Genomic DNA, 26,062 nt, shown 5'->3' with positions numbered 1-26,062 from the left:
AAATGACACATATTTTTGTAAAAAAATGTTTCACAATCTAAATCCTTTTGATAATTTGAAATTCTAAAAATACTGATTCATCGAACATTATCTGATATGGACTTTAATTTAGGCATTTTGTTATATCCGTGTTTGTGATACTTATGTATTAATCACGCCCTATTTTGGTTTTATTTTGTTTCCTTGTTTCGTTATTAAAATAGCCTAGAATGTCCCGACACTGTTTCAATTAAACTCATGTTTTGTGTAATTATGCCGATTTGAATGACGACAAATCATTATTTTGTTCGATATTGGAAAAATATGAATCCAGAAGTAAAAATCTTATAGTTTCTTAATGTGTCATAAGAAATATCAAATGAATTTAATTTTAATGTGAAAGATAACCTAATCATTGCTTTTAAATAATGTTTATCGCGCTTATAAAGCTTTGTCAAGGCATTGGGTGGCATCAATATTGTGCCTAAAAATTACTAAAATCAATAAAATTATGTATAATAATAAATTTAACCCATTAATGTCCCACTGCTGGGCAAGGGTCTCCTCCCGTAATGAGGGAGGGGTTAGGCTTTGAGTCTACCACGCTGGCCAAGTGCGGGTTGGGGACTTTGCATGCCCTTAATAATGTTTTAAACAAATCTTTAGGCATGTAAGGTTTCCTCACGATGTTTTCCTTCACCGTTGGAGCATATGAAAATTATTTCTAATACAAAATTATGTAAGTGTAGCTAATTTTATTACACAGACTCTTTAGGCATTGTGTTCTTTATAGGTACCATAACAATAATATATAAACTATAATCTGCCTAAACAAACAAGCAGGCTTAACCTTGAGAAAAAGATAGATCCATTAGACCTATATAAATAATTGAAGTTTGCCCGCCAAAATTACTAGGTACAGATGAACAAAAAAAGTAAATAATACAGCCACGTATATGCCAAAACATTTAATACCTAATCACAACAGTCCAGATTTACCAGAAATAACTGGTAAAGAAATCAGTTTCAAACTTATTGGTGTAAGCGCAAGTGACGTCATTGAACTCTTTGAAGACGAATGATTGCCGGTGTTCAGCTAATTCTGTGTATTGTGCTAAGTTGTCTTCGACCTTCTTGAGGACCTCGCCTTGAAGCTTCTCCTTGCTGCGAGTCAGAACCCAGGTGAATACTGGAAAGAAGAAAATGTTGTTTCGTACATTCGCTGGATTGTTTTATAGTTTTTGGTTCACGTGGCCAGCGTAATGTTTTTTTAAACCATTACTGTCCCACTGCAGGGCAAGGGTCTCTCCCAAGCGAGGGGGAGGAGTTGGCCTTCAGTCCACCAGGCTGGCCAAGGGCTATACTTTGCATGCCCTCAATAAACGTATTAAACAAATTTTAGGCATGCAAGGTTTCCTCACGATATTTTCATTTACCTTTAGACCAAGTGATAATTATTTCTAATACACACGTAACTTCGAAAAGTCATTGGTGTGTGCCTCGGATTCGAACCTGCGGCCACTTGCGTGGGAGGTGCCAACTTAAGTGCTGTGGGACAGCAGGTATGAAATTTTCTGTGTAACTGCACCAGGAGAGCGTAGCAGTATGATAATCAATAGACGAGCTAGTTTTAATATTCCAAACCCTATTTTTAAAAGAGGAAAGGAACTACTTATTCTGTTATGTGAGTGATGAGTGAATGTCGTGTCAAGATTTGAAGATATGGGTTATAAATGTGAGCAGATGTTTTATAAAAAAGTTAATTTTGTATTGCCGCAGGGCTCGTTAGCGATTTGCAAATTCACTTACCATAATGTTTCTTTTCTTTCGTCTTCAACCATTTACAGAAGTAGCCGATTGCGTAGTTATCGTAGTCAGTTGACAAGATCGAGAACGGAAATTGGAGTACTTTATCTGAAAATCGACGAAGAAAAAAAACACAATCAGTTCTCTTTTTGTTTTTTTTTGTAACTTAGTCAAGTACTTACCTAGTACTTACTTAGATAGTTAAGTTATGAACATGAATCAAGAAAGGATAGTTTTGTTCTTTGGTCTTTGCTTTCCTTTGTGAGAAATCGTGATTTTATGTATGAAAATGGAATTTCTTCCATCTTTCATACATAAAATCCTAATCCCATAAATAGGTGCCTTTAGCGTACAGGATTACGCAAGGGTAAGACAGCACGCTCCTCGCTCACGTTTTCTTCGCGGGCTTGAAAGATGAGCGCGACGCGCGCTCTTTTCTTTCCCCTTGCACACCCTTTACACGCACGCTCATTCACGCGCGAAAGAGCGTGTGTAAAGGCACCTAATATATGCTACAAGTTGGTTCTTACCTCCAGTCTCATGACTAACAATAAACTGAGCACTATTGCCAGCAGTGAAAATTGGGTCGACTCTTGCGAAGTAGGACTTCTGCGTCCTGTTCCCCTGGTCTATGTCGACGTAGGTCTCTCTGAGGGTGTAGCCAAGGTTGTCTTCTTGAAAGTCCAGGGTGGCGCAGTCGTAGATGTTGCGGCCATCGCTCGCCCAACCAGCTACGTGATGCCAGAGACCTGAAAACTGGTGAAAAGCGTATTTGAGTTACAGTGTTCTTGTTTTCTCCTGTTTGTTTTATCCTTCTGTTCCCAGCAAAATAATTGTTATTCGGTTCATGATTAATTCTTTTTTGGTCAGCTATGTTTTGATTCTGAAACTGATACCACCGGTCACTGAGGTCACCGATGTCTGATTAATGATCTCTTTGTGAGATATCCTATATGTAGAAGCATGTGCAGCAAAGCATTTCATGGTGAAACTTAAACTGATGAGACATACAAATACTTGTTAAACTTAATTGTTCAAAAACTACAGTAAACTTTGACAATCATTTATTAAAACAAGTTATTTGTTCGTGGACTATAAATTAACCAATTACTTATAGGTAAATCTATCAAAATCAAAATAATTGCCCCAAATTCGTATAAACTTAAAAACGCAACATAATCTACAAACATTTAATCAGATAAATTAAAAATGCCTTACTACGGCAAAATACAAACAAATTCTTATACTAATAGGTATCTATTATTTCAATCTAGGGATAAGAAATGGATCGAATTCTTAGACTAATATCTATACTCTAATCTAGGGATAAGAAAAACATCGTTAGCTAGATTATTATCTATCAGCCGAAAACGCATCGGCTCTTTTGAAATTTGAATAAAATTAACCGTGGTTTGATTAATTAACACTTTATACTTTTTAGAGTTTTGTACCCAAAAGGGAAAACGGGACCCTATTACTTAAGTCTGTTTGTCTGTCGGTCTGTCTGTCTGTCTCCAGGCTGTATCTCATAAACCGTGATAGCTAGAAAGCAAAATTTTTCACAAATGATGTATTCCTGTACATCAACAAAATTAAATACTAAAAATTTAAAAAAAATAAATATTAAGGGGGTTCCCATTCAATATTTTTTTGCTATGGAACCCTTTGTGCGCGAGTCCAACTCTCACTTGGCCGGTTTTTAAATTATTTTTGGTCAAGTTCAATTAATTTTATCTAGCTAAGAGATACATTTTTGTTAGAATGTTTGACAAGGAACTATTAGTTTTGTTATTTCATTGTATCTATAGAATAATCTCTTTAATTTAAAATTCTATGATAATCTTATTATTTATAAATTTCCTGGTTGATTATGAAGCCCTTACACGTGTTTTTATTAATTAAAGAATAATGTAGGTAAAATTAACTTTGTCAAAATAAGAGACTTAACCGATCTCTAGGACAGCCACGATTTTTCTAGGTTTGCGTGATCATTAGAAGTCATCAGAACATTTAAATAAAACCGGTTATTTATTTCTTTAAGGGCTGCTTTTATGTCAATTTATTACAACAGTAGTTGAAATTTCGTTTCTTTCGTATCACATTTTTTTCCTTTATAAAATGTCGGTTAAAATATATGGTACAAGAATACAAGGCATGTTGACCCGGTACTACCTACTCCGAGTCAAAATGGAGCAGGAACGTGACAGAATGTAGAAGAGTATTTCACCCAAAAATAAGATGTAGAAGTTAATAAGGACTTTTCAGCAATCTATCAACACACGAAAATAATTCATGCAATAAAATTAACAAACAAAATTTCAGCTTCTAAAAAAAAACATTGCTTTGAATAAAAACGCCCCGTACTATACGCAATACTTATGTCATGTACTTATACAGCATCATTTTGCCACAGACATAACATCCGGCCAGTCTGGACCATTATGTTAAAGACTCACTCATGGTCCCCAATTACTCTACTAATTCAATAAAAACTGTCTTACTATCCTACTGAATCATCCTGGCTGTATATGTAAATTTGAGTAATTGGAGAAAATGTTACTGAATTACAACTAAGTGTCTTTCTTAATTTTGTATGTTTACGAAGTATATGTATGAAAACACGGCAATTGTGTTTATAAAGTCGAATGTCTGTATGTTGTTATAGTCTCGCGATCACGGTTTCTCGATTCCCGCGTAAATATGTTTGCAAAAATGCTAGTTAGCTTTCCAATTTATGTTAGAATATTTTCAATAGAGAGTTAGGGTTTGCCTAGCCCTATATATAAGCCGTATGTATAGGTCGAGCCTAAAGTCGTCCTTTTACACATAAGGCTAACATAAATTATACAGTATAAATAATATAATGAGTGTATACCAAAAATGTTGGTACAAGTACCAAGTATTCGTTTGAGAGAACACAGTCAACGTATTACAGTAACGTAGATAATATTGTATAGAATAGTATAGTTGAATTCGCACTACGCCATTGTGGGTGTCTAGGTGTGTTTATTTAACTATTGCTGGAACGATCTTAGTCAACAATGCCTAGATTGGGCTATGTGAGTTTGAACCGGCTTCGATCTAGTGTGTGATATAATATATGAGTCATGTTATATATTTGTTATTTACTTAAAACATTACACTAAACAAGTTATTTGTAACCTGACAAAGGTATATTGGTAAAATATGGTGACTAACATGAACAACAAACAAAAAAACAGGTGAAATTTGTAAACAGCTGGGAACGTTTGTACAATACAAATCAGCCCAATAGAAAGTTCACAACGTAGATAAAGACATAATATAATTTACAATATATCTAGATAAAGCAAAGACTCCATATTTTGAAGTATAGGCTCACAAAATTGATAAACAGAAGCCAGTAAGGTTTACAAACAGAAAATTTCTTCTGCGAGACCTTTCGGGAACCTTCCCATCTTCTTCCATTTACTTACAAAGTTTTCACTTACCCTGGTGTGGTCCAGATTCTCCTGCACTTTAATATTCGGGCACTTCTCAGGCAGGGTGTATTCCGCCCCTAGGACTCCGATATAACACAGTAAAAATACAAATCGCAACATATTGAAACAACTAGCCGCTCCCGAGAGGAGATAACGAATGCTGCGCGCTTCCCACATAGTAATTATCCAATATGGAGTTGTAAAGACGTTTTATACTAAAATAGAATGAATTGACCACGTTCGTGCTTGTAATGTGGACATCCTTTGTCTGATTTATGGGCAAACGTGGTGTTTATGTAACGAGGATGGGATGTGTGGGATGACCTTTAAGGTCGATTTGTTTATGGCGTATGAATGGATAAATATACCTAGGTAGGTTTGTACGGTCCATAAAGAACTGTTTAAGGCTAATATAAAAAAGGGTTAATAAAACTAGATTATTAGTTCAGATATAAAAACGATTGTAAACATTACAATTGTCATGAAATTAATTCATCAAACGAAAAATGTTTGTCTGTTATTTATACGAATAAAGGTATGGTAATGGTCGAAAACTATCGTCATTTTTTTCTTAATGAGAATAATAATGATCAATAAGAACACAAAAGATTATGCCAAAGAAGATATGGTTCAAGGAATTAAATTAAATATAATTTCAATATTTTAAAACTATACTAATATACTTATACTTCGTGTCTATATAACTCTGTGAACACACCCTAAGAATAGGGTCAAATTCACGTTGACATTTTTAATAAACATAACTTCAGATTACGACTTCGTAGAACATCACTTAACAAACAAAAACAGTTCTACAAACTCTTGCATTACATTTCTAGATTGCTTTAAGGAAAAAATAGCCTTTCGGACATTCCTATTTATTATTACCTATATGTACTTGTATGGATGTGATATTATTTAATGAATCTGCCTGCACCCTAATGGAAAATACCATGATTTTTTAATTTATGCATGCTCGTTTTATCTTTTTCGACGATAAATAATACAGAATGTATTTTTTTTTATCTTTATTTACTGAGGGCTTTTAACTCTACGAGCTTAAGTCAGCCCCATCACAACAAAATAAAAAAAATCGACACAGTTACAAATATCTTCTTAAAACTATAAAATATATATTTATAATTAAAATTTTACGTATAAACCTGAAATATAAAAGACCAACTTGTGTCTATAAATAATCATTACATAGAGATTTAAGAAACTATTCACACAATTTGGAAAAGGCTTTCAATACTTTAATCCAAAGAAAAGAGCAGTAGTTACGATTTTAGGAATACTTGCATTTTTTTGTTATTTGTTTTAATTCTAAGAAATTGCAATACTATTTATTGCTACTAGGAATTAAGATATAAACCTTATTTATGTTTACTCAGAACAATAATCTTTAAAAGAAGATAGTTTATGAACTCCAGATAACCTTTGATGAAGTCTAACATAAAACAACTTAATAAGTTATTAAAGTATAAATCGTTGTTGGAAACAGTTGTTTAAAATGTTAAAGTTGATATCTGTGTTGATTTTATTTGTCAGCAGTGTATTTGGGTACTTTACTTTGCCGGGAAAATGTCCTGAAAATGTGCAATTGCAGTCTGAATTCCGGCTTGCTGATGTTAGTATAAGTTTATCTCGGTTCTGTTATATTTTTATTTAATTAGCTTTATTTACTTACCTTTGGCTTTTTATAGAACATTTTTAAAACTGCAATATTACGACTACTTAGTAGAGTCTTGGCATGCCCGATGTATTTAGTTTCTAACTTAAAATTCGTAGATTTCCAAAACATAGTAATTAGCCGGCAAGTCTCTGATGTTCAACATTCTAAATTTTGTATAACGTCACCAGCTGTGAACTTTGAATACAAAGCTCTCTACAACGTTGATGTGCTACAAAGTAAAATAATATAAATACTGCTTCCTAAAAGTTAAAAATCAAACCATATTGATTATACTAAACGACACAATGTGTCACGATATTTAAAAAAATGCCTACAGAACAAATATTTGTGTATCTATGTATTGCTTAAATTATAATTTGTGTACCTATCCCATTAGTCTTACACAGCTCAAGAGTTGTTAATCTTCAAATAGGTGTCAAAATGATTCCTTGTTCTTCTGACTTATAATACCCTGGTCTTTTCATGCTTTTTATCTACAGTTCTTCAACAAATGGCACCAAGTATACCACTACTCCAGTGACGAACAGCAGCTAAACAATTGCTCAGTACTTGAACTGTCCACAAGACCTGACGGGATATACCTCAATCAGTCCAGAGTAGACCGTGGTCTTTTCCATAGGTACAGCATTGGGAAGTTAGAGATACCTACAACTATTGAAGATGCTGCCAGATTGGACGTGACTTTCCATTTTAAAGATCAACCTAGGAGATGTAAGTAGTAGATTAGTTCTTCTGGTAATAGGATTTTGATTCGGTTGTATAATTTGAGAGTATTAATTTAAGATATAGATGATAGGAAATTGATCGAATTTAATATAATATGTTCGTTTGGAGATATATCCCTTGTATGGGCCCCACTTTATGCGACAGCCGTGCAAAGTTCCCGGGTTCGATTCCAGTATCGGCAGAGTTTGTCCTTTGATAATTTAAGTTAATTGTGTAATATTAATGTATATCAGAATGTAATTTGACAGGTATTTGATAAACGCTCCTGGGATTAACGTAATTAATGACAAAACATGGGTATATTTCATACTCCGCTGAGTCAACCTTCCTTCGAAATCAAAAGGCATGATGTTATGTATGCATATTCTCAGAGTAAGGTGATATATTTTTCAAAAGAAAATATTTTCTTTTTTCAGTGGTGAACCGAAGATATCCGTTCAGAGTGCTAGCTACAAACTACAACTACTATGCGACGGTGTACACTTGCGAGTACAGTCCACTTATTGACAAGCACTTCAGTAAGTTGATACTTATTAGTAGGTATATAAGCATAATCATAAAAGCAAAGCAGTAGACGATTTTTGTTCTGAATTCAAAGATAATTAGATTTCTCGATCGTGAGTAACAAAAAAGTTCCTCAATTGCTCATTGTCAGCAATAAATCGATCTTGTCTAAAAATAGCAGTACTGTATGTACTAGGTCATAATTATCTACCGCCTCTTAATTATGTGCTTAGGTTATAAAACAACTGTATTGGTACTTCTATAAACCTCTCTGACTTTGTCAGCCAAAATCATAATCAGCAGAAAAGGAAATTTTCTCGTCGAACTAGAACTTCAAAAATATTTTTATTATATTTTAATAAGGGTTCTAGAGACTAGAGATGCGTATCCACAGCGTTGGCATCGGAGCAGACGGTAAGGATCTGTTTCTTTGTATTAATGTCTATAGACCGAAATGATACAGTGGATGCATTCTCATCTGGGGGCACGGAAGTGCCCCCGCAAGTCGAGCAAAAAAAAAGCGGCACGGCCGTAACATCCTTTTCTCGAAGCAATTCGGGCTATTTTTGACACCCCTATAATTTCGTTGTGGATAAAACAAGAAGCCTGGATTTTCAGCAACTAATTAGTCATTGTATAAACACGGTATATTTAAAATTTCAGTCAATTTGAACCAGTAGTTTAAGAATGACAACTTGTTAAAATTTTGAATTTTGTCACTCACTGATTCACTGACTCACTGACTCACCGATCATCAAAAGTCTAAGGTACTTCTAGCAGACTTAGAAGCTTAAAATTTAGAATACAAATAGGGTTTAGTGTCTCAATCATGGGAAAAATGTAATATTTTCTAATTTCGGTCCAGTTTTCTAAATACACCAACTGCAACAATAACTTTGTAATCTCATATAAATGTATAAGATTACAAGGTTACATTTGCAGTTAATGAATTATTATTACTGTAGAAAATAAAATAAAAATAAATAGGTGTAAATAGGTACCTACTATATGAGGCATAACGGGAGGGGGTATAGGGTGGGTAATGGTGTTTAGCCCATGAAACTGAACAACATTCCCATAGGAAAATATGTTGAAATATGAAAAAAAAACGTCTTTCCATACAAATTGGACTTATGTTCGCTCTACAAAAAGAAGTGAGATGCCATCAAAAACATTCTGTAAAAACCTCAAGTCTCGCCGTAAAAAGTTGTGAGATCTATATAATACCAAGTCGATTAATCTATTTAGTCTCTACTTAAAGGACCTTCTGTCTTAAGTTATTACGTATGTTATTATCATGCCAATTTAAAAAAAAATACCTTTAAAACAAATAGATCGACTTGGTCATCGCAAGAAAACACAAATTCGCCATTAACATTTCAGGAGCATTAACTTCTCGTCGTGCTGTGTAGTGTGATACAAACTAATAATCAAATCATGCGATGACCAGGTCGATCTATTTGTTTTAAAGGTATTTTTTTTTAAATTGGCATGATAATAACATACGTAATAACTTAAGACAGAAGGTCCTTTAAGTAGAGACTAAATAGATTAATCGACTTGGTATTATATAGATCTCACAACTTTTTACGGCGAGACTTGAGGTTTTTACAGAATGTTTTTGATGGCATAGACTTTTATACAAAGCAGCATATCCTTACTCTACTACTTAAAACTCGTTGTGAATTAAATAACTTTTTTTCTCATTACAGTCTACGTATGGATCCTCTCAAGAAACCCGATCTTGAACGACGTATCCAAAGAGCTGGCCATCAAACCACTGCCCAGGATCGGAGTAGACTCTAAACGTCTTGTAAAAGATGACCTCTCGAAATGCACTCCGAAGTACTATGAGGACAGAAAGGCTGAACCTATGACTTTTAGGTACCCTGTGAAAATGTTTACTTAATTACAGAAAATAGCATCAATCATTTTGAAACTTTTTAATGAAATGAATAAACTTGAAACTGGCTTTATGTATTTTTTTTATTGTTTTTGCTAGGTGTTTGAAATTGGCAGCGCCAATTTAGTTCTAGCAGGAAAACCAAGACTTCTATAATACAAAATATTCTTTTTTTGTAATATGGAATATTATTCTGTATATGTGCCGGGAAAAATCTCTTGAAACTTGACAATTGATATTGCGGGACCCATAAGAATAGTTTATACCCCTGTCTATCTGTACTTTCGTGTATAACACGCATGATTTTATTAGAATTCATGTATATAATGAATTGACTCGATACATTCCTGCGTGTTTACGTACATAACTAATGTAGTAATAAGTCATTTGCTTTCAATTATTAGCATCGAATGACCTTATAATTGTCATCATAATGCTAGATATCCACGGTGAAAGGGTCAAAGAACTTATTAATTGTATTAGTTATTTTCAGAAGAGAAGCAATCATACAATACAATTTTCATTAAATTTTTCAATACACTGAAAAATCTAATAACATTACAATCCACCTTGACACGACCTGTTTAAATATTGATCACTAATTACTATTAGTATGTAAAAACTTTCAACATAAATAAATACGATTCATTTGTCTTTCTTTCATTTATCATCATCAATTTGAACTATCAATACATCAAAAACTAAATGAGTTTTACACTTTAGAATGCTTTGTGGTTTTGCCTGTACTGCTCATATTTTGTAAAGTTATTAGGACTTATATTAGTGATATTTCAAACAGATCATTTACTACTGCAAAGTTTTAGACACTTTCGCTTAAGTACTCCATTTAATTAACGTTTTTCAGATATTTGAATGTTGTCCAGATCTAAGCATTCTCATACAAAACATACTGGCTGAATACTTTACTGTAAGGCACACAAGTTTCGCACTTTTGTCGCAATATATAGCTTTATCTTAAAATTCGAGTCTGAGTATTTGACCGGAAGTATTAACTCTCAAAACAAGAATTAAATAATAAACTATTTGAAATTTGCTTGAATGATTTAAAGTTCTTTCCAAAGATTTTCTCGCGACATTTTTCTTCACTGTTTTACCTAGTAACTATTGTTTTTCAAATGAACAAACATATATTAAAATGAGTACTTGTATGATGGTTATTAGTACACTTAATATTATTAGACCATATTTCGAGGACGTGACATAATGTCAGTCATAAGTTTTATATTGTTCATGGTGGTTGAAGGTTGAAAGTGGCTGAAAGGACATCAGTTTTACTACGCCATTTTAATGTAAGTTGAAATTAAGTTTATTTTTTGTTGTTGTGTGATAGCGCCTGTTGTCTAAGAAGGAGTAGAATTTTAAAACATTTTTTTTATCATAGCACTTAACTTGGATAAACATAGGTATTATGCCTAATTGACTATAAGTAATTGGATCCAGTTGCAGTACTGTAAATTGGTCTCCACGATCAAATTTATCACGATAAAAACTATTTGAAGTCACATTAATTGTGCAAATTATTTAACAATTTTACTTTATGCATCGTATTTGTTCGTTGTTTAAAGGTCCATACGATCTAATTTCTTGACGTTGATGTTATCCATATTATAAGGTATGTCTGTAACGATGACATGTGTTTTTCATTACGCTTTCAGTACCAATTTACATGTTATTTGTTAAAGCACATATCCGCCAAAAATATGTTCTTTTTCGCAAAAGTAGACCACAGGGCCAAAACTCAACTAGGATTTGAAATAAAAATACATGTATGTAAAAAAATTATACCAATTTCATTGCATAAATTCCATAATCCATTATCATCTGATTCCTGACTGCTTCAGTTATGTTCTCTGCTTGAACATGAGCCGTCCAGTGGTGAGCGCACTGTCTGTCTGTATGATCCACTTTCTCTAAGTATATCACGTTGGCAAAGGGGATGGAGTCAAGTTCTCTGCGAGCCTTTTGTAGGATGTCTTCAAGAAGACTTGATGTTCGGGAGAGGATCCATGCCACAACTGAAAGGTGTAAAAAAATGTGGATGAATAAAATTTCAAATATTTGTTACAGTTAGTGATCTTTTGGAAAGGATTATTACCAAAACTATAATGTATGGACTAGTGGGTTAATTTGATAAAGTTATTTGGAAACTAGAGTGGTTTATGCGCGTATTGCATATCTTGTTAGGAAAAGGTAATTATTACAAAATGATATCTTTTACAAATACAGAAAAAGCAGATAAAATACCTTAGTAATGTTTTAAATGTATGTTGTTCTAAGACGTTAATACTTACGATATTTAATGCCTAGTTCCTCATTACTCTTGCATCCGTATAGCACTGCGTAGTTTGTGTAGTCAGAAGATATCACCTGCAACGGTATTCCGATAGGATCTGAAATGTATTGAAAAATACGAATAAGTTACTAATGTATCTTTTTTCATTACATTGAATGTACAATGGACCAATTTAGTCCTAAAACATCAATAGTTTATACTACAATATTTTCATTATTGGTAAATTGATTTAATAAAGTTACGCTACTGCTTATATAAGTTTGAACTTTTGAATATTGAAATGGTTATGGCCAATTTCACCGCGTCTGAAAAAAAATTCGACTAACTTTTGAAATGGAATATTGAAAAAATGTTTTCTGATAGTTGTACCCTACTCGAAACTTGTCCATTAGACTTGAAATTAGAAACCATTTTTGAATTTGCTAGATATCCAGTAGATAAATTATAAGTAGCTATGAAAAATTATATCAAAATTTCACTTTCAGGCACCTATTATATTATCTGAAAGTAGTAAACAGGAAATAAGAATTAAAAACGCTTATTTGCATGACATTAATATAACAGTAGGTATATAAAACCTGATAAATATGTATATCAAAGGATTATGACGGTCAAAATTCTTCATATTTCTCGTACTTATTGCATTAATTCTGATAATTGTATATTATCCTTTTTATCAAGAACTTTGATTTGTTATTTATAATTTATGCAGCTATTGCGTTGAATGATTTATGAGTAGGATTTCAACTTATAATTTATTGCGTGATGATAGGTAGTTGATTATCCGTCTTGTTTTTGAAATATTACCCTAATATTTCGAAGAGAACCTCTATTTTAATTAATATATAGTAGGATACGGGAATTAGCGCGAATACACATTTTACGTTGGAATGCCTGCAAACAATTTGAGATCTACGAAACATAAGCGTATATGATTCTATACGGCGAATAACCGTTCTTTGCGGCTTTCTGGGATTGCCAAATTTTATTCAAATCTGTTTGGCCATTATGATGAAAAATAAGGTCAATAATGTAGACTATGGATTGTTTATTATAATCCATACTTTAGTACAATACTTCTTATTTTTATTAACACTATAAATAAGGTATGCTCTGGCTGTTATGCTATGACGGATAAACGGTTAGACTCAAACTAGCTAATGCTAAATTCAGTCATTCAGGAAATTCTTTTTAATCTATACCAAGGCGCAAGTAAAAGCTAGTTGTTCATTACTTACCAATATTAGTCTCAGGTATAACAAACACAGCTTCATCTCCCGGCGCGTAACTACTGTTCACACGCAATGAGAACTGTATCCCTTCCTTCACGTACACATGGTCGATCTCCACGCGTCGCCCGCAGTACTGTAGCCGCTTGTACGCACAGTTGCCATACTGTTCGTACCAGACTGGAAAGCGTTCGATCTCGTACCATTCGCCTAGGAACTGGAATATGAAAATGAGGAATGTAATCTTAGATCTAGTTGAATAGAGATAATTGTGTAGTTCTTATACTGAGCAATGAACTCTGAAACTGTCGATAAATTGTTTTAATTTCCTTTTTAGTATCTTTATTTTTATAGTGCATAGCTGACCCGCGCAACTTCACTTGCGTCACCTAAGAGAATGGGTCAAAATTTTCCCCGTTTTTGTAACATTTTTCGTTGCTACTCCGCTCCTAATGACCGCAGCGTGATGTTATATAGCCTATAGCCTTCCTCAATAATTGGGCTATCTAACACTGAAAGATTTTTTCAAATCGGACCAGTAGTTCCTGAGATTAGCGCGTTCAAACAAACAAACAAACAAACAAACAAACAAACTCTTCAGCTTTATTATATTATAGTATAGATTTAAAATGTTAATTGAATAATCTGTCTGTCTGTCATTTGCATGATAGTTTTGGAATATAATTATTATATGGAATAATTTAAGCTTTATGGTCAACTTACGAGTGATACAGTGACACAATATCGACATACGTAGAATTTTTATAGTGGATTCTGTGGGCCAATCCCGGCGGCACTGCAATGCCGGGCCGACCCGTGACAGGAGTGGAGCGAGCCCCGAACATCCCGTCATTTTACAAAAATCAGTTTAATATACTGGTCCCTCAATGAGGGAACTTTCAGATATTAAGCTGAAAAGAACAGATACTACACTTTGATCTTAGCCAATAGGCCGAGAAGCGATAACGTAATTTCCGAATTTTGGGGTAGTCATTCTGCCGCGGAGAATCTTAACACCGCGATTCAGAAATGAGGGGGGGCGATACACCGCCATCTCAACAACAGGGACAGAACTAAACGTCCCCTCTGAAAGGCAGCTACTGAAAAAGTACACACATACTCCACTGTATCATTGGTTAAGCAAAAAAAGTGGAGAATGATCCTTTTGTATATATATATTGCCCAATAGTAGTGAGAGTTTCTTGGTTATACTCAATAATTTAGTACAAACACAGTAAAATCATGTGTTGTATGTCTCTCACTCATTCATCCATCTTGATAAATTATATACACATAATTTAATCTTAACCATTTGTCCTGGTATCCTTATTTTTTAAACCTAATAATTAGGTACAATAAAAAGCATACCCGCATACAATTATATTATCATTTGCTTATAAGTATCTTCCAAATAAAATTTTTGATAAGCTGCAGAACTTGATAATTTTTTTCGGAATTTTCTAAGAACTCAAAAAGAACTGCCACAAGAATCCTTATTTTGATGGGACATTATTTTTCTGCTGCATATTAAATTGATCAAATCGACATATTTTTATGGCAATATTCTATGGCTTCAGTGGCTCTAAAATGAAAGCAACTTATATTAAAAATAAAATATTATGAACAATCTCTACTTTTGCAATGTTGCCCTCTCTCTCGGCGTGTTAAAAATAGGGGAGACAACAATAGCCATTCATAAAAAAGAAAAGGGGGTCAAACTTGACGTACAACCGAAGGGGACCTGTTCGACAACACAGAGTCTCTCATGATGCACAATACAAAACGTTAAAATATCACGTGTATAATAAAAATTATGTTTTTAACTTAGAACCCAATAAGCAAACGATTAGGACACACGAAGATATATTTTACAAATACTTTTTTGCTCAGTGGTCTTTACCAACGACTAACGACTTCTTATTCACGGCTCTGCTTGCTTAACACTTGCGTCAAAAATCTTGACTGAATATTTAAAAGAATTTTATCAACGCCTAATTGACTTAACACCCGGTTTCTGAGTACATTTAGCGGCAATTTATCTATTCAATAGCGTTTTTTGTATGAGTTTTGACGCTATTGTATAGATAAACTACAGTTAAAATACATACAACAAATTGCAATTATATGCTTTGCTGTTTTTGCCGCATTTGTTCTTATTCAGTCAGTTCAGGCTCTCTATTTCACACCTTCCATTCACAGAAGACTCTTATTCCAAATCTAACCTCAAAGGTGTCCCATTTATCAATAAAAGTACCATACGAGGAAGAGATCCTTACCCTTTCTATATCAAAATACTGCATACTTTCCACTTCAACACAAGTCCCAAACTGCAGCACTTGTCCTTCACACAATTCCCCATAATAAACCACTAATAGAAAAACTAAAAACAATCTTACAAACATTTTCACAGCATCTGAGTCAAAGATGGTTTCGTCAATCAATATCTTACGCGATAAGATTCATCATATCTTGATAAAGAACTATTTGACCCGCGCAACTTCGCTTGCGTCACATAAGAGAGACATAATAATAATAACATAATTTCCCCGTTTTTGTAACATTTTTCGTTGCTACTCCGCTCCTAAAAGCTGCAGCGTGATGATTTATAGCCTAAAGCTTTCATCGATAAATGGTCTATTCAAAACAAAAGATTTTTTAATTCGAAGCAGTAGTTCCTGAGATAAGCGCGTTCAAACAAACAAACAAGCAAACAAACTTTTCAGCTTAATAATATTAAGTATAGATTAGTTAGTGATGGAAACTTGAATGACCTAGCATTTGAAGATAAGTGTGTGTGGGATTACTTGGTTGTGGTATATGCAGTTACAAGTTGTCATAAAATAAGTATGCTGGCTAATCCCGATAACATTTGTACAGGATAGAGGAGCAGCGAAAGAAAATGGTCGATTTGATTGCATTGTTGCTGTGTAGAAATGGTTCTATAGATGGTATTAAAATCCCAAAAAAACTCATCAAAAATGCATCTTTTTCAAGTAGATGCATTATTTCTTACGCTCATTTAATTGCCATAGGTATAACCGCAAACAGAAATAATATATTTATGTCTGTCTGATTCACATAAACTAAAGTAAAAAACGATATTAACCCCAGAAAGGACTTAATTTTATAGACACTAGAACACAGAAGTAAATATTATTATTACCTACAATAAAATTTGACTGCCTCCGTGGCGCAGTGGTTTAGGTCGCCACGCCGATACCATTGCAACGGGAGGTCGTGGTTTCGATTCCCACACGGGACAATTATTTGTGCGATCCACAAATAATTGTTTCGGGTCTGGTTGTGCTTTGTGTCTGTTGTTTGTAAAAGTCCCCGCGACACAAGAGCAATTTTTAGTGCGGGAGTTGTCTTTTTTAAACATACAAAAAAAAACAAAATGTATAAGTACTTACCGGCTTACTTAAGGCAAAGGAACTACAATACCAACGAGTGCAGTAAACAAAATGCGGAGTTTGTTCGCACAAAGGAAGGCCTTTACATATTTTTTAATAGCACTACAATAAAAACTGGTCTATTGAAATAGTTAAGGAAGTTACTTCCTTTAGACTAATAATAATGATAGCTATTTAAACCGATTGTTCACTTTTTTAGAAACGGATAAACCGTTTTTGGATGTTAACGGAAGATGAAAAAATATGTTCTTAGGGTTCATAAAAGTGACGAAAAAATCCACTGCATATTTGTATTTACTAGTGACATAATAAAACGGATTTTTTTCTAGCCGAAGTTGCTAAAATCGAACAGTACTTAGCCCAATCCGGGAATAAAACCAGTGGCCTCGTGATAGCATACAAGCAAAAATGGGTTCTTAACAAGTACCTGAAAGAATCGGTAGATCTCATCAAAAGCAAACAAATAATTCATTCATTTCGATTTGTATATATGGTTTAAATAAAACAGATGCAGTTAGTCGTGGTAATAGACTAATTTATTAGACTATTTGCATTCTTATTAAGAGAAAATGAATAATTAATCGACTACAATTAATTATATTTCACCTTGAATATGAAATATGAAACCATTGTTAACCAACTTCATAATATTTTATCCTTACAGAAGACACCTTGAGCGCAAACCAGCTAGTCTGCATCACAATATCTTACGAAAACTCCCCGGAACTAAAACAGTTGCAATAAAAAGCATATTGCTTAAAAGACGTAACTTTTTACGTCGCGTTTCAGTTGGTCGCCAGCATTCGTAGCCAATGTTTGTGAAGATGTTGGTCCCAAGTTTCGTGGTGGTGGTGTTGGTGATGAGTGTGGAAGGTGCAGTTATGAATACTTCCTGCCCAATGGTCACTCCAAGGAAATTGGATTGGAAAGCAGTGAGTTGTTTGAAGATAGCGTAAAGGTTTAAGGTCAAATTGCGAAATAGTTTCAGACGTTTTGAAAGTAGAAGCTACGCGATTAGTCATGAAATTTCAGTGATTATTGCTCGGAGATAATACTCTTGTAGGAGATTGCAAATTCAGTATTAATTTTCAGCAGTACTTATTCAAATTCAGTTTAGTTTTTTTTTTTAGAAACTATTACACGTATTATTTAAAACGTATTATGCTGCTAGAATACCGTAGAATACTGTAGCTAGAAAAATACTTGGATATATACAAATAACCGTATACTTATCCTAAGTAGGAACTAGCTATGATCTGAAAGCTCAAATTATTATTGTATGCGCTCATATCTATTAGTGGATAATATAGGCAGACCGACAGGAAAGCCCGAAAAAAAAATCTATGTAAAGTTATAAATGAAGAGAATATTTGCCAAACTCATCGCTCTACTAAACATAAGTTCAATCTGAGAATCACCACAAATCATCTACAAACCGATCTTTTGTTTTTATTCAATTAAGTAATTTCTTTATCACATTTTCAACAAATTTCAGTCAAGTCAGTAGTAATAGAAAGTACCTCAGCAAAGTTATAGACAACAACTCACAAAAACGTCTCTTCATATTTCTATAGCTACCTCTCTTTCTGTCTCCAGCTCGACGGCGTGTGGTACCTCGCAGCGGTCGCCACAAACGACTTGGAGATCAAAGGCGCCTGTGCCATGGTCCTCTTCGACCATCAGAACATCACGGACGTGTCCATCAGTTGGTTCGCGAACAACACAGTTACTTACTACAACGGAACCGTGTCTTTGAAGCCAGACCCTAATAGTAATAGCAGTGGGGATTTGTTGCAAGTTGCTTATGACGGTGAGAGGGTTCAGAATTACTGTAGAAGTGTTATATAAAGAAGAATCTTTAGCTGTTTTGATGAGTTGTTGACCTTTTTGTAGGATTTTAATACTTTTTGTTAAAACATCAAAATGGTTTATTCCCAGACTTTGGAAAAACAACTCTTAGGAAGATGGGGCAATCAGACTAATAAGTTAAGAATATATAAAATAAAAAACTTTATTTAGCGAAACATTGCATCATGTATACAACACGTAACATTAGGTATAGCGATTTGATCTCAAGTCAATTAATCTATTAATTAAACACGGAATTGGTGGGTATGTACCCACCAATTCCTTCAGCAGCCCAACATGTTTGGGTACTACAGTAGTCATAGTACATGACTATTGAATAGCTGTCTAAAAGTAAGGCAAGCATTATTTCTATCGATCTAGATTCTATATCAATAGTCAAAAAGTAAATCTAATAAATCTCGTGCCTATTTATTGTTACAAGATATTTCACAATGTTTATTCTATGCGATTTTCTTTGCAGATAACAAAACGGAAACGTATTCGTTTCTAGACGTGAACTATGAACATTACGCGGTGATGTTCGCTTGTTACGACAACGATGATGGCAACAGCAGTATTTGTAAGTAACAACAACACTTTATTTTTATTTTAGGAGAATATTTTTTGATAAAGAATAGCAAGTTTGCAACCACGGCCAATTAACCTACGCTAAAACGGCAAGCTATCCAAGATAAATGTTTAAAAACTCTAACGGTTTTACGGATCATCAGATTTAAATGAAAATTAATATAGAGATAGTTAGATATTCAAGGTCAAATAAGGGTTAATACTTTCCTAATTTCATGCGTCAACTAGGTTGAAATAATAATAAACATACTACGCGGAAAGTTTATAAAAGGCATCGACTAAAAATATGGTTCGACTGCTGGATTTAGTTCGTTTAAAATAAGTAACAACTAATCATTTGAAGATCAATTTTGATGCTATGATAATCTGCGAGCTGGTGTTCGTAAGCTAGAACTGTAAAAGCTAAATGTCTGAATACAGTCATTGCGCAGAAATGCAAGAGGAGCTAGGTTTATTGCAACTGCTGCTGCAATTTATAATGCAATGAACTACTGTTGCATTTACTTTAAAAAATAGCTTAGTCAATCTCTATTGTTGCACTTGTGAAAATTACCTATCTATCTACTAATACTTTTCCATCCACGTCAAAATTAATTCCGGATTACCGTCTTGGTAAGTATATTCCTAAGGCATTTTCTTTCAACCGTAGCGTTCTATCTGTTGTTAGTTTTAACGCTATCTCCTATTAAAGGTAGTTTATTGACATGAGTCATTGATCAACAAAGCAAACATCTAACAGTAATGTGACAAATGCCAATTAAGTAGAAGTTTTTTTACAAAGCGGTAGTGATAGCAATTTGCCGGTCAGATGAAGGCCGAGTGCGATCAAACGGAAACCGCGTGATACTCGCTGATCGTTCGTTTCTACAGATTTGTAGAGATCTGTAGATGAAAATATATTCACTTACTAAAATTAATACAAATTATTTTGACTTTTTACGTTCCGAGCGGTAACGTATAACATGTAACATATGTGGACGCTGATTAAGAAATAATAGGTTAGATTAAAAGGTTGGGCAAAGTGCTTTTGGATATTTATAATGTTTGTTAAAACTTTCTCAACAGTAGCCTAGATTTCATTCTCAATGAGTTTGGATACGTGTTCACTATGTTCAGTATGTGGCAATATTCTCGATCCCTATTACATTGGCTTTAAGTTATAATCTAACAAAACGTGGGTGTAACCAGTGATATGAATGCGAAAAGTGTGGGGTTTATGTCATACACTTCTGCAGTCCCTCAATTTCGAGTATAGCAAGCACCATTTTATAAACAGAAGTATTGTTTATACAGAACCAAAGTCCGTGTCGTCAAACCGACCGGCATTTTTTACACATCTACGTCTCTCGTCCTCCAAATAATTACTTTTATATGGACGACTGATTATCTAATTACACGAGATTCGATTAGTTTCGTCGATAGCCTGTATAGCTAGAATTATATCTTATCTGTTTCTGATGATAGGATTTCCTTTGAATGAAAATTATTTTTTAATTTTTTATTACAACTCAAGGTGTGGCTGAAGAGAGATAAAGTTAAATGGTAAATCATCTCTCATCTTAGCTTAGCCATTCTTCTAACCATGACAGAGTCGTCTGCCAGACTCACCAGATACAACTGAATACCAATATTTTACATGGAGCGACTGCCTATCGGACCTCCACAACCCAGTTATCTGGGTTATAGCACCTGTCGTCTAAGTAGGCTATTGTAAACTCCATACTTTAATAATAATAAAATGATTAATGTCGACATTTTGTTCGTTTGTCGTTCTTTCACGCTAAAGTTATTATACCGATATAGATTGAATATGGCTGGTAAAATAGGTATAAGGATTTCACCACGGAAAGGAAATAGTCTACTATTTCTAAAAGTCGTGCTAAGGTGCCTATGCATACAGGCAGTTGATTAGATTCCAACAGATATTAGAAAATTCGGCAATTAAACTCGACATTTCTTAGTACACTATCGCTTAAACTATAGGCAGTCTGATAATATAATCTTTTCTGGTATGCGGTTACTTGTACTGTTTATTTGGACGTCTGAAATGTACTGGATTGAGAGGTGAAGATAAATAAACAAGGTTTTATTTAGTCTCAACTGTTTTCGTAAATAGAGCGATTTGGAACATTCCTGAATAGATTTGTTTGGTATTTTTGCAAAGAATTTGTTGGTAATAAGCATAAAGTTATGTACTGTGCCTGTAGAAATGGCTATATTTTTAGGAAACCGCGTCTTTGGCCACTACGTCCAAAATAATATGTTATATTTCTAGTTCAATTGTTTTTTTTTGTAGTCACTCTGTTTTTGAGCGATAATACCAAATGAAAACAGCTAAAAATATAGAATCCAACCATCAAGTAACAAATCTAACCTCTTTTTAGACAACATTCGGGCCATCTATTCAAATTATTGCCAATAACTAGACTAGGCAGAATCTTTCCCTTACGAAAGATAAGGTATAAACTAAACCTAAGGAAATGATTGTGAGTAAAACTAAAATAAAACAGATTGAAAGAAACTTGCGTCTGCTTTAAATTATGGAAATAATACATTTCTAACGCCACAAATGCCAATTCTCACAATCAACTTTAAATTTCAGACGAAATCTGGAAGCTGACCCGTACTCCTCATCTAAAAGACACAGACGCAGTACAACTAGACCAGGCAGTAGCCAACTACAGTCTCCAAGACACGCAGTTCTATACCTTCAACAACACAGAAGACAACTGCAGGGTTGGGAACAAAGGTCATCAGTTAGACACGTCTACTCTAGTACTTACTTCTGCCGCGGCTATAGCATTGTTCAGGCGGTTTTATTAGTATGTGTGTTTGGATAGATGTGTTGACAGTTTAATGGGGAAACTAAAGACTAGGAGCCTTTAGTATCGTTTGTACTAAGCATACAATTCTATCTACAGTTGGAAAAAATTAAACTTGGTAAGTATAGCTTAGTCACACAAGAAAATAAAGTTTGTCAAACTTATCCAAAAACACAATATTGAGACGTAGTATAAAGGCTACACACAGTGCCGGAGCAGCTCTTATGACTGCCCGGGAATGTCGGTGGTAGGCATAGAATAAAGGAAACATTTTCTGTTTTTTATGGTGTCAGACCAGTCGGCATGGTCGCGCTAGTATACTGTGTAGATAACGCGCAATGATAGTTCGCTTCATGTGGTGGAGGCGGATCTGAGGGAGCTTCAAGCCGGTGATTGGCAAGAAGTGGCCAAAGATCGGGCAAAGTGGCGTTCTCTCGCGTCGGAGGCCAAGACACATTTTGGGTCGTTGAGCCAACGGAATGAGTAATAGTTCGCTTCAAATATAGTGATGTGTTAATTGTTCGACCTTACAACTGAAATGAAACCTGTACAAGTTTCTGCATTTGATAAAGCCGGGTGAGACGAGTGTAACGTATAATGTAGTCCACCGTGTAACCGGCTTGTGACCCGGCTTAAGGTGACGGCTCGTGCCGCCGGCACTGTGTATAGACATGTACATGCGTTAGTACTAGGTCTCAATATTGTATCTTTAGATAAGCCTTACAGTCGGTATTTCTTACGTGACTTATTTAGTTGGTTACTATTTTAACCAAGTCTAATCGTAATTGTATAAATTGATAGTAGATTCCCGTTGACGTTGAATCATAAGCAGTGCATTCTATAGGCAAGTGTTGTTAGCCCCATGGAACTCTTAGTACGGATAATTAGGCCGGCTTTTCTGTACTTAAACTGTAATAATATTGAAGTTTTAGACAATAATGGCAAACTTATTCTAAGAGAGAAAATTTGGCTATAAATTATATTAGGTCGGGGAAAAAGTCGTTTCGCGTTATAGTATGTATGAACTTGTAACGAAATCTTTTCTCTACTCGATGTTCGGGTACCTCACGAGCTCACTAAAATAAACCTAATGACCCGTGTACTCATTTGTGATTATTGAAGCCAAAGAGATAGGTTCATACATACTATAACGTGAAAATACTTTATCCCCGACCTATTATGCAGGTGCACTTCTAAAAATAGTTACTGGACCTTCAACATAATTAGGTAAATAAAATATAAATATTTTTGTGTAACAGGCAATAAGGATTAACTTGATACAAAACATTAAAGATATTATCGTTATTTATTTCACTCACGTAACAGATAAATATTATTACCTAATTGTTATTGAAGACAATAATAATATAAGCTGAGATAGCAAACTTAAATACATTAAACTATACGAATTAATACGCATTGATAGTCTATTTTTAAGCGCCTTCAGAAAAGGGGAAGATTCTCAATTACTGTTTGACTGTGTTTCCGAAATCTATTTAGTAAATGGCTTAGAAAAAAAATCGTTTGAAAGGTATTACTTTTTGTTTTTCACATTGGACTGTCAATACGATGTAACGCATTTAATGATCTAGGACCTACCGTAAAGATAATTTTCATTAAAATTAAGTGAATAATTATGTGTATTTAATAGTGGTAGTAATTTATTGTTAAATGTAAGAAATAAAGTGATTTTGTTTGGATTGAAGTTTTTATTTTTTGAGAATTTGTGTAAAACAAAATTGACCTGAAAAACAGCTTTTTTGCTGCAATTAAAATGTGACACTGATTTTCGTGACTGTACTCTTTCTTTTTCCAGAGTCCTGATGATAAAATTGTTTTCAATGATTATCAAGGCAACTAAATGTATTAGGGTCAGCGCAGACCAAGAGGAGCGCAGCGGAGAGGATTTTTTTAACGCACTTGAAAATCAACTTTAAATTAATTAAAATAAAGTGCATAATTGCTTGAACCTGACAAAAAATGCTCGCGCGTCCTCGAGGATGCGCGGGTATCCCCGCGCATACTCGAGGACGCGCGAGCATCGTACGAAAAATTTCAATGTTGTTACTGAGTTTAAAGAGAGAGAACGTCATTTTTATTCTTCTTCAGTCAAAAGAGCAATTATAATCATGGCCCAGTCTGCCATCGTTGACGAATTTTCACGAAAACTGGCCTGTTTAATGAAGAATGGTAACCTAGAAAGTTTTCCTCGCGCAGGCTCGAGCAGTCGCGAGCATGCTCGAGCATCCGCGAGCCGTAAAGAAAATGCTCGAGACCGCGCGAGGATTATTCCGGTCTGTCTGCGCTGGGCCTTACAATGACATCTATTAGCACTTGTTTGTACTACTAGAGACATCGAATTGATACGGCAAGGAGCGTGCAACACACAAGGCTGTCGTAGTTACTCGGCATGATAATAGATGACATTAATATCAAATATTGCAATTGAGTTCGTGCGAAATAAGACTTGCAGATCTATTCTAATGACTTCGGCCAAGAATAAAAACAGAAAAGATATTCTATTTTTGTGTTATTAGTCTAATCTCAACTTAAGTAATAGATATTCTAATAATTACAAAAGTTCCAGAGATTTCCCTGAATATACATAAAAGACTTGTTTATTTTTGTAATTACTTAGCATCACATCTTTTGAAAGACTCTATAACTGATGGGCATTTCAAGTAACTGCTAAGCCAAGGTAGTTTTATTTCCCTGAAAAAGTTCAGGTTTCAGTATATAATAGTTTCAAACCGCAAGAGTAACAGGCTCGTTGAGTTTTACAACAGTTTTACGTAACCGTCATCGGATATCGTTTAAGGGAATGTTATAGGAGACAGTGAACTCTTTTATTACAAGGAGTTATGTGGAAATGGTAATGTGAACAAAACTGTGGTAATTTGCCAATATGCCCTCGTTTGGGAGGAGACCCTTGCCCTGCAATAGGAGGGTAACGAGTTAAAAAAAAGAGTGGGAGTCTAATAAATGACAGTCGGTGCATCTAGTGAGATGTGTTTGTTTATTCTGATTTCACGTCAACACTGCTGAACCGATATGGATTGAAGATGTGGCACGTTAGGAGGGCATGTTAAGGGGGCAAAAAATACGGGGCAAGAACGTGTGAGATATTGCTACATTTGCAAAAGTATTTATGAATTTAAACCGCAAAAGAACTATTACTTGCTTTACTGTTTGGTGGCTTAAAAACTTAGCTGAGGCTCGGAAACCTCACTATACAGTAAGGATTCATACAAATCTGTGTCATAAAGTCCAATACATAGTAAAATATCACCATACGTCGCGCTGTACAACGGCTCTGTTTTATTTAATATTCGTTTTACATCAGCGCAGGACCAAAGAAAATGAGTGCATAGAAGTGGCTTGAGTATTTAAATTTGTGAAACGTAGTTTTAGGATGTTTGTTACTTAGGACTTGTGCATGGTGAGACTAACGAATTGTGCAGACAATAATAAAAATGATGTGTAAAGCAAGCTTTTTTTATTGATCGATGACCATAATTTGATGAAGTAATGAACGATGCAAAAAATGAAACGGTCCTTCATATCTGGGAACATAATTTTTTGAAACTTAACTCTGGTGAATGACATAACTACACTTTTGCATGCATTCTGTTTGAAAGACAAACGATACACCTGCAGTTTTTGCGGATCTTAAATACAGTTATTAAATTATACCGTTTCTCGGTGCATCGCCTATGGTTTTCTGGATGTATAAATCCGATGACACACTTATGGTTCGTCCCGTTGCGAATCCA

The 26,062-nt window shown here is 34.4% G+C and overlaps 4 protein-coding genes and 1 non-coding gene across 5 annotated transcripts; 2 read left to right on the top strand and 3 right to left on the bottom strand.

Annotated features, from left to right (window-relative positions):
- Window positions 1–932: 932 nt before the first annotated feature.
- Window positions 933–5,438, bottom strand: LOC142981160 (insecticyanin-A-like). Its single transcript, XM_076126867.1, has 4 exons — window positions 5,256–5,438; window positions 2,316–2,541; window positions 1,789–1,893; window positions 933–1,168 (listed from the first exon to the last, which is right to left on the bottom strand). The coding sequence occupies exons 1-4, from the start codon at window positions 5,421–5,423 to the stop codon at window positions 975–977; spliced, it is 693 nt and encodes a 230-aa protein (XP_075982982.1). The 5' UTR covers window positions 5,424–5,438; the 3' UTR covers window positions 933–974.
- A 1,294-nt stretch (window positions 5,439–6,732) lies between these two features.
- On the top strand, window positions 6,733–10,148 carry LOC142980999 (insecticyanin-A-like). The gene is made up of 4 exons (XM_076126647.1): window positions 6,733–6,876; window positions 7,422–7,653; window positions 8,085–8,186; window positions 9,885–10,148. Exons 1-4 carry the CDS (start codon window positions 6,760–6,762, stop codon window positions 10,079–10,081), a joined length of 648 nt encoding a protein of 215 aa, XP_075982762.1. The 5' UTR covers window positions 6,733–6,759; the 3' UTR covers window positions 10,082–10,148.
- Window positions 10,149–11,875: 1,727 nt separating this feature from the next.
- LOC142981272 (lopap-like) lies at window positions 11,876–16,030 on the bottom strand. Its single transcript, XM_076127068.1, has 4 exons — window positions 15,895–16,030; window positions 13,628–13,835; window positions 12,388–12,486; window positions 11,876–12,111 (listed from the first exon to the last, which is right to left on the bottom strand). The coding sequence occupies exons 1-4, from the start codon at window positions 16,018–16,020 to the stop codon at window positions 11,876–11,878; spliced, it is 669 nt and encodes a 222-aa protein (XP_075983183.1). The 5' UTR covers window positions 16,021–16,030.
- On the bottom strand, window positions 14,390–14,582 carry LOC142981350 (U2 spliceosomal RNA). Its single transcript, XR_012959931.1, has one exon. It is a non-coding gene; the product is annotated as a U2 spliceosomal RNA (small nuclear RNA).
- Window positions 16,031–17,803: 1,773 nt separating the features above from the next.
- LOC142981040 (uncharacterized) lies at window positions 17,804–23,989 on the top strand. Its single transcript, XM_076126694.1, has 4 exons — window positions 17,804–17,963; window positions 18,628–18,841; window positions 19,361–19,459; window positions 22,070–23,989. The coding sequence occupies exons 1-4, from the start codon at window positions 17,844–17,846 to the stop codon at window positions 22,288–22,290; spliced, it is 654 nt and encodes a 217-aa protein (XP_075982809.1). The 5' UTR covers window positions 17,804–17,843; the 3' UTR covers window positions 22,291–23,989.
- The last annotated feature ends 2,073 nt before the right edge of the window (window positions 23,990–26,062 follow it).

Source organism: Anticarsia gemmatalis, chromosome 19 (genome assembly GCF_050436995.1).
Source record: "Anticarsia gemmatalis isolate Benzon Research Colony breed Stoneville strain chromosome 19, ilAntGemm2 primary, whole genome shotgun sequence".
Classification (NCBI taxonomy): Eukaryota; Metazoa; Arthropoda; class Insecta; order Lepidoptera; family Erebidae; genus Anticarsia; species Anticarsia gemmatalis.
Note: the sequence above shows the minus strand (reverse complement) of the source record. Positions and strands in the feature narration are given on the sequence as shown.

Bases quoted from the DNA above. Each gene is read 5' to 3' on its own strand.
- LOC142981160 (XM_076126867.1), bottom strand. From the start codon at position 5,423: ATGTGGGAAGCGCGCAGCATTCGTTATCTCCTCTCGGGAGCGGCTAGT. The intron at 2,542-5,255 runs GTAAGTGAAAAC...GCTTTTCACCAG, and splicing joins AGAATCTGGACCACACCAGG to TTTTCAGGTCTCTGGCATCA. The intron at 1,894-2,315 runs GTAAGAACCAAC...GTCGATTTTCAG, and splicing joins TGTTAGTCATGAGACTGGAG to ATAAAGTACTCCAATTTCCG.
- LOC142980999 (XM_076126647.1), top strand. From the start codon at position 6,760: ATGTTAAAGTTGATATCTGTGTTGATTTTATTTGTCAGCAGTGTATTT. The intron at 6,877-7,421 runs GTTAGTATAAGT...TTTTATCTACAG, and splicing joins CTGAATTCCGGCTTGCTGAT to TTCTTCAACAAATGGCACCA. The intron at 8,187-9,884 runs GTAAGTTGATAC...TTCTCATTACAG, and splicing joins ACTTATTGACAAGCACTTCA to TCTACGTATGGATCCTCTCA.
- LOC142981272 (XM_076127068.1), bottom strand. From the start codon at position 16,020: ATGTTTGTAAGATTGTTTTTAGTTTTTCTATTAGTGGTTTATTATGGG. The intron at 13,836-15,894 runs GTAAGGATCTCT...TTCATATTCCAG, and splicing joins AGTATTTTGATATAGAAAGG to TTCCTAGGCGAATGGTACGA. The intron at 12,487-13,627 runs GTAAGTAATGAA...AATACATTTCAG, and splicing joins TATACCTGAGACTAATATTG to ATCCTATCGGAATACCGTTG.
- LOC142981040 (XM_076126694.1), top strand. From the start codon at position 17,844: ATGTTTGTGAAGATGTTGGTCCCAAGTTTCGTGGTGGTGGTGTTGGTG. The intron at 17,964-18,627 runs GTGAGTTGTTTG...TTCTGTCTCCAG, and splicing joins GGAAATTGGATTGGAAAGCA to CTCGACGGCGTGTGGTACCT. The intron at 19,460-22,069 runs GTAAGTAACAAC...TTTAAATTTCAG, and splicing joins TGATGGCAACAGCAGTATTT to ACGAAATCTGGAAGCTGACC.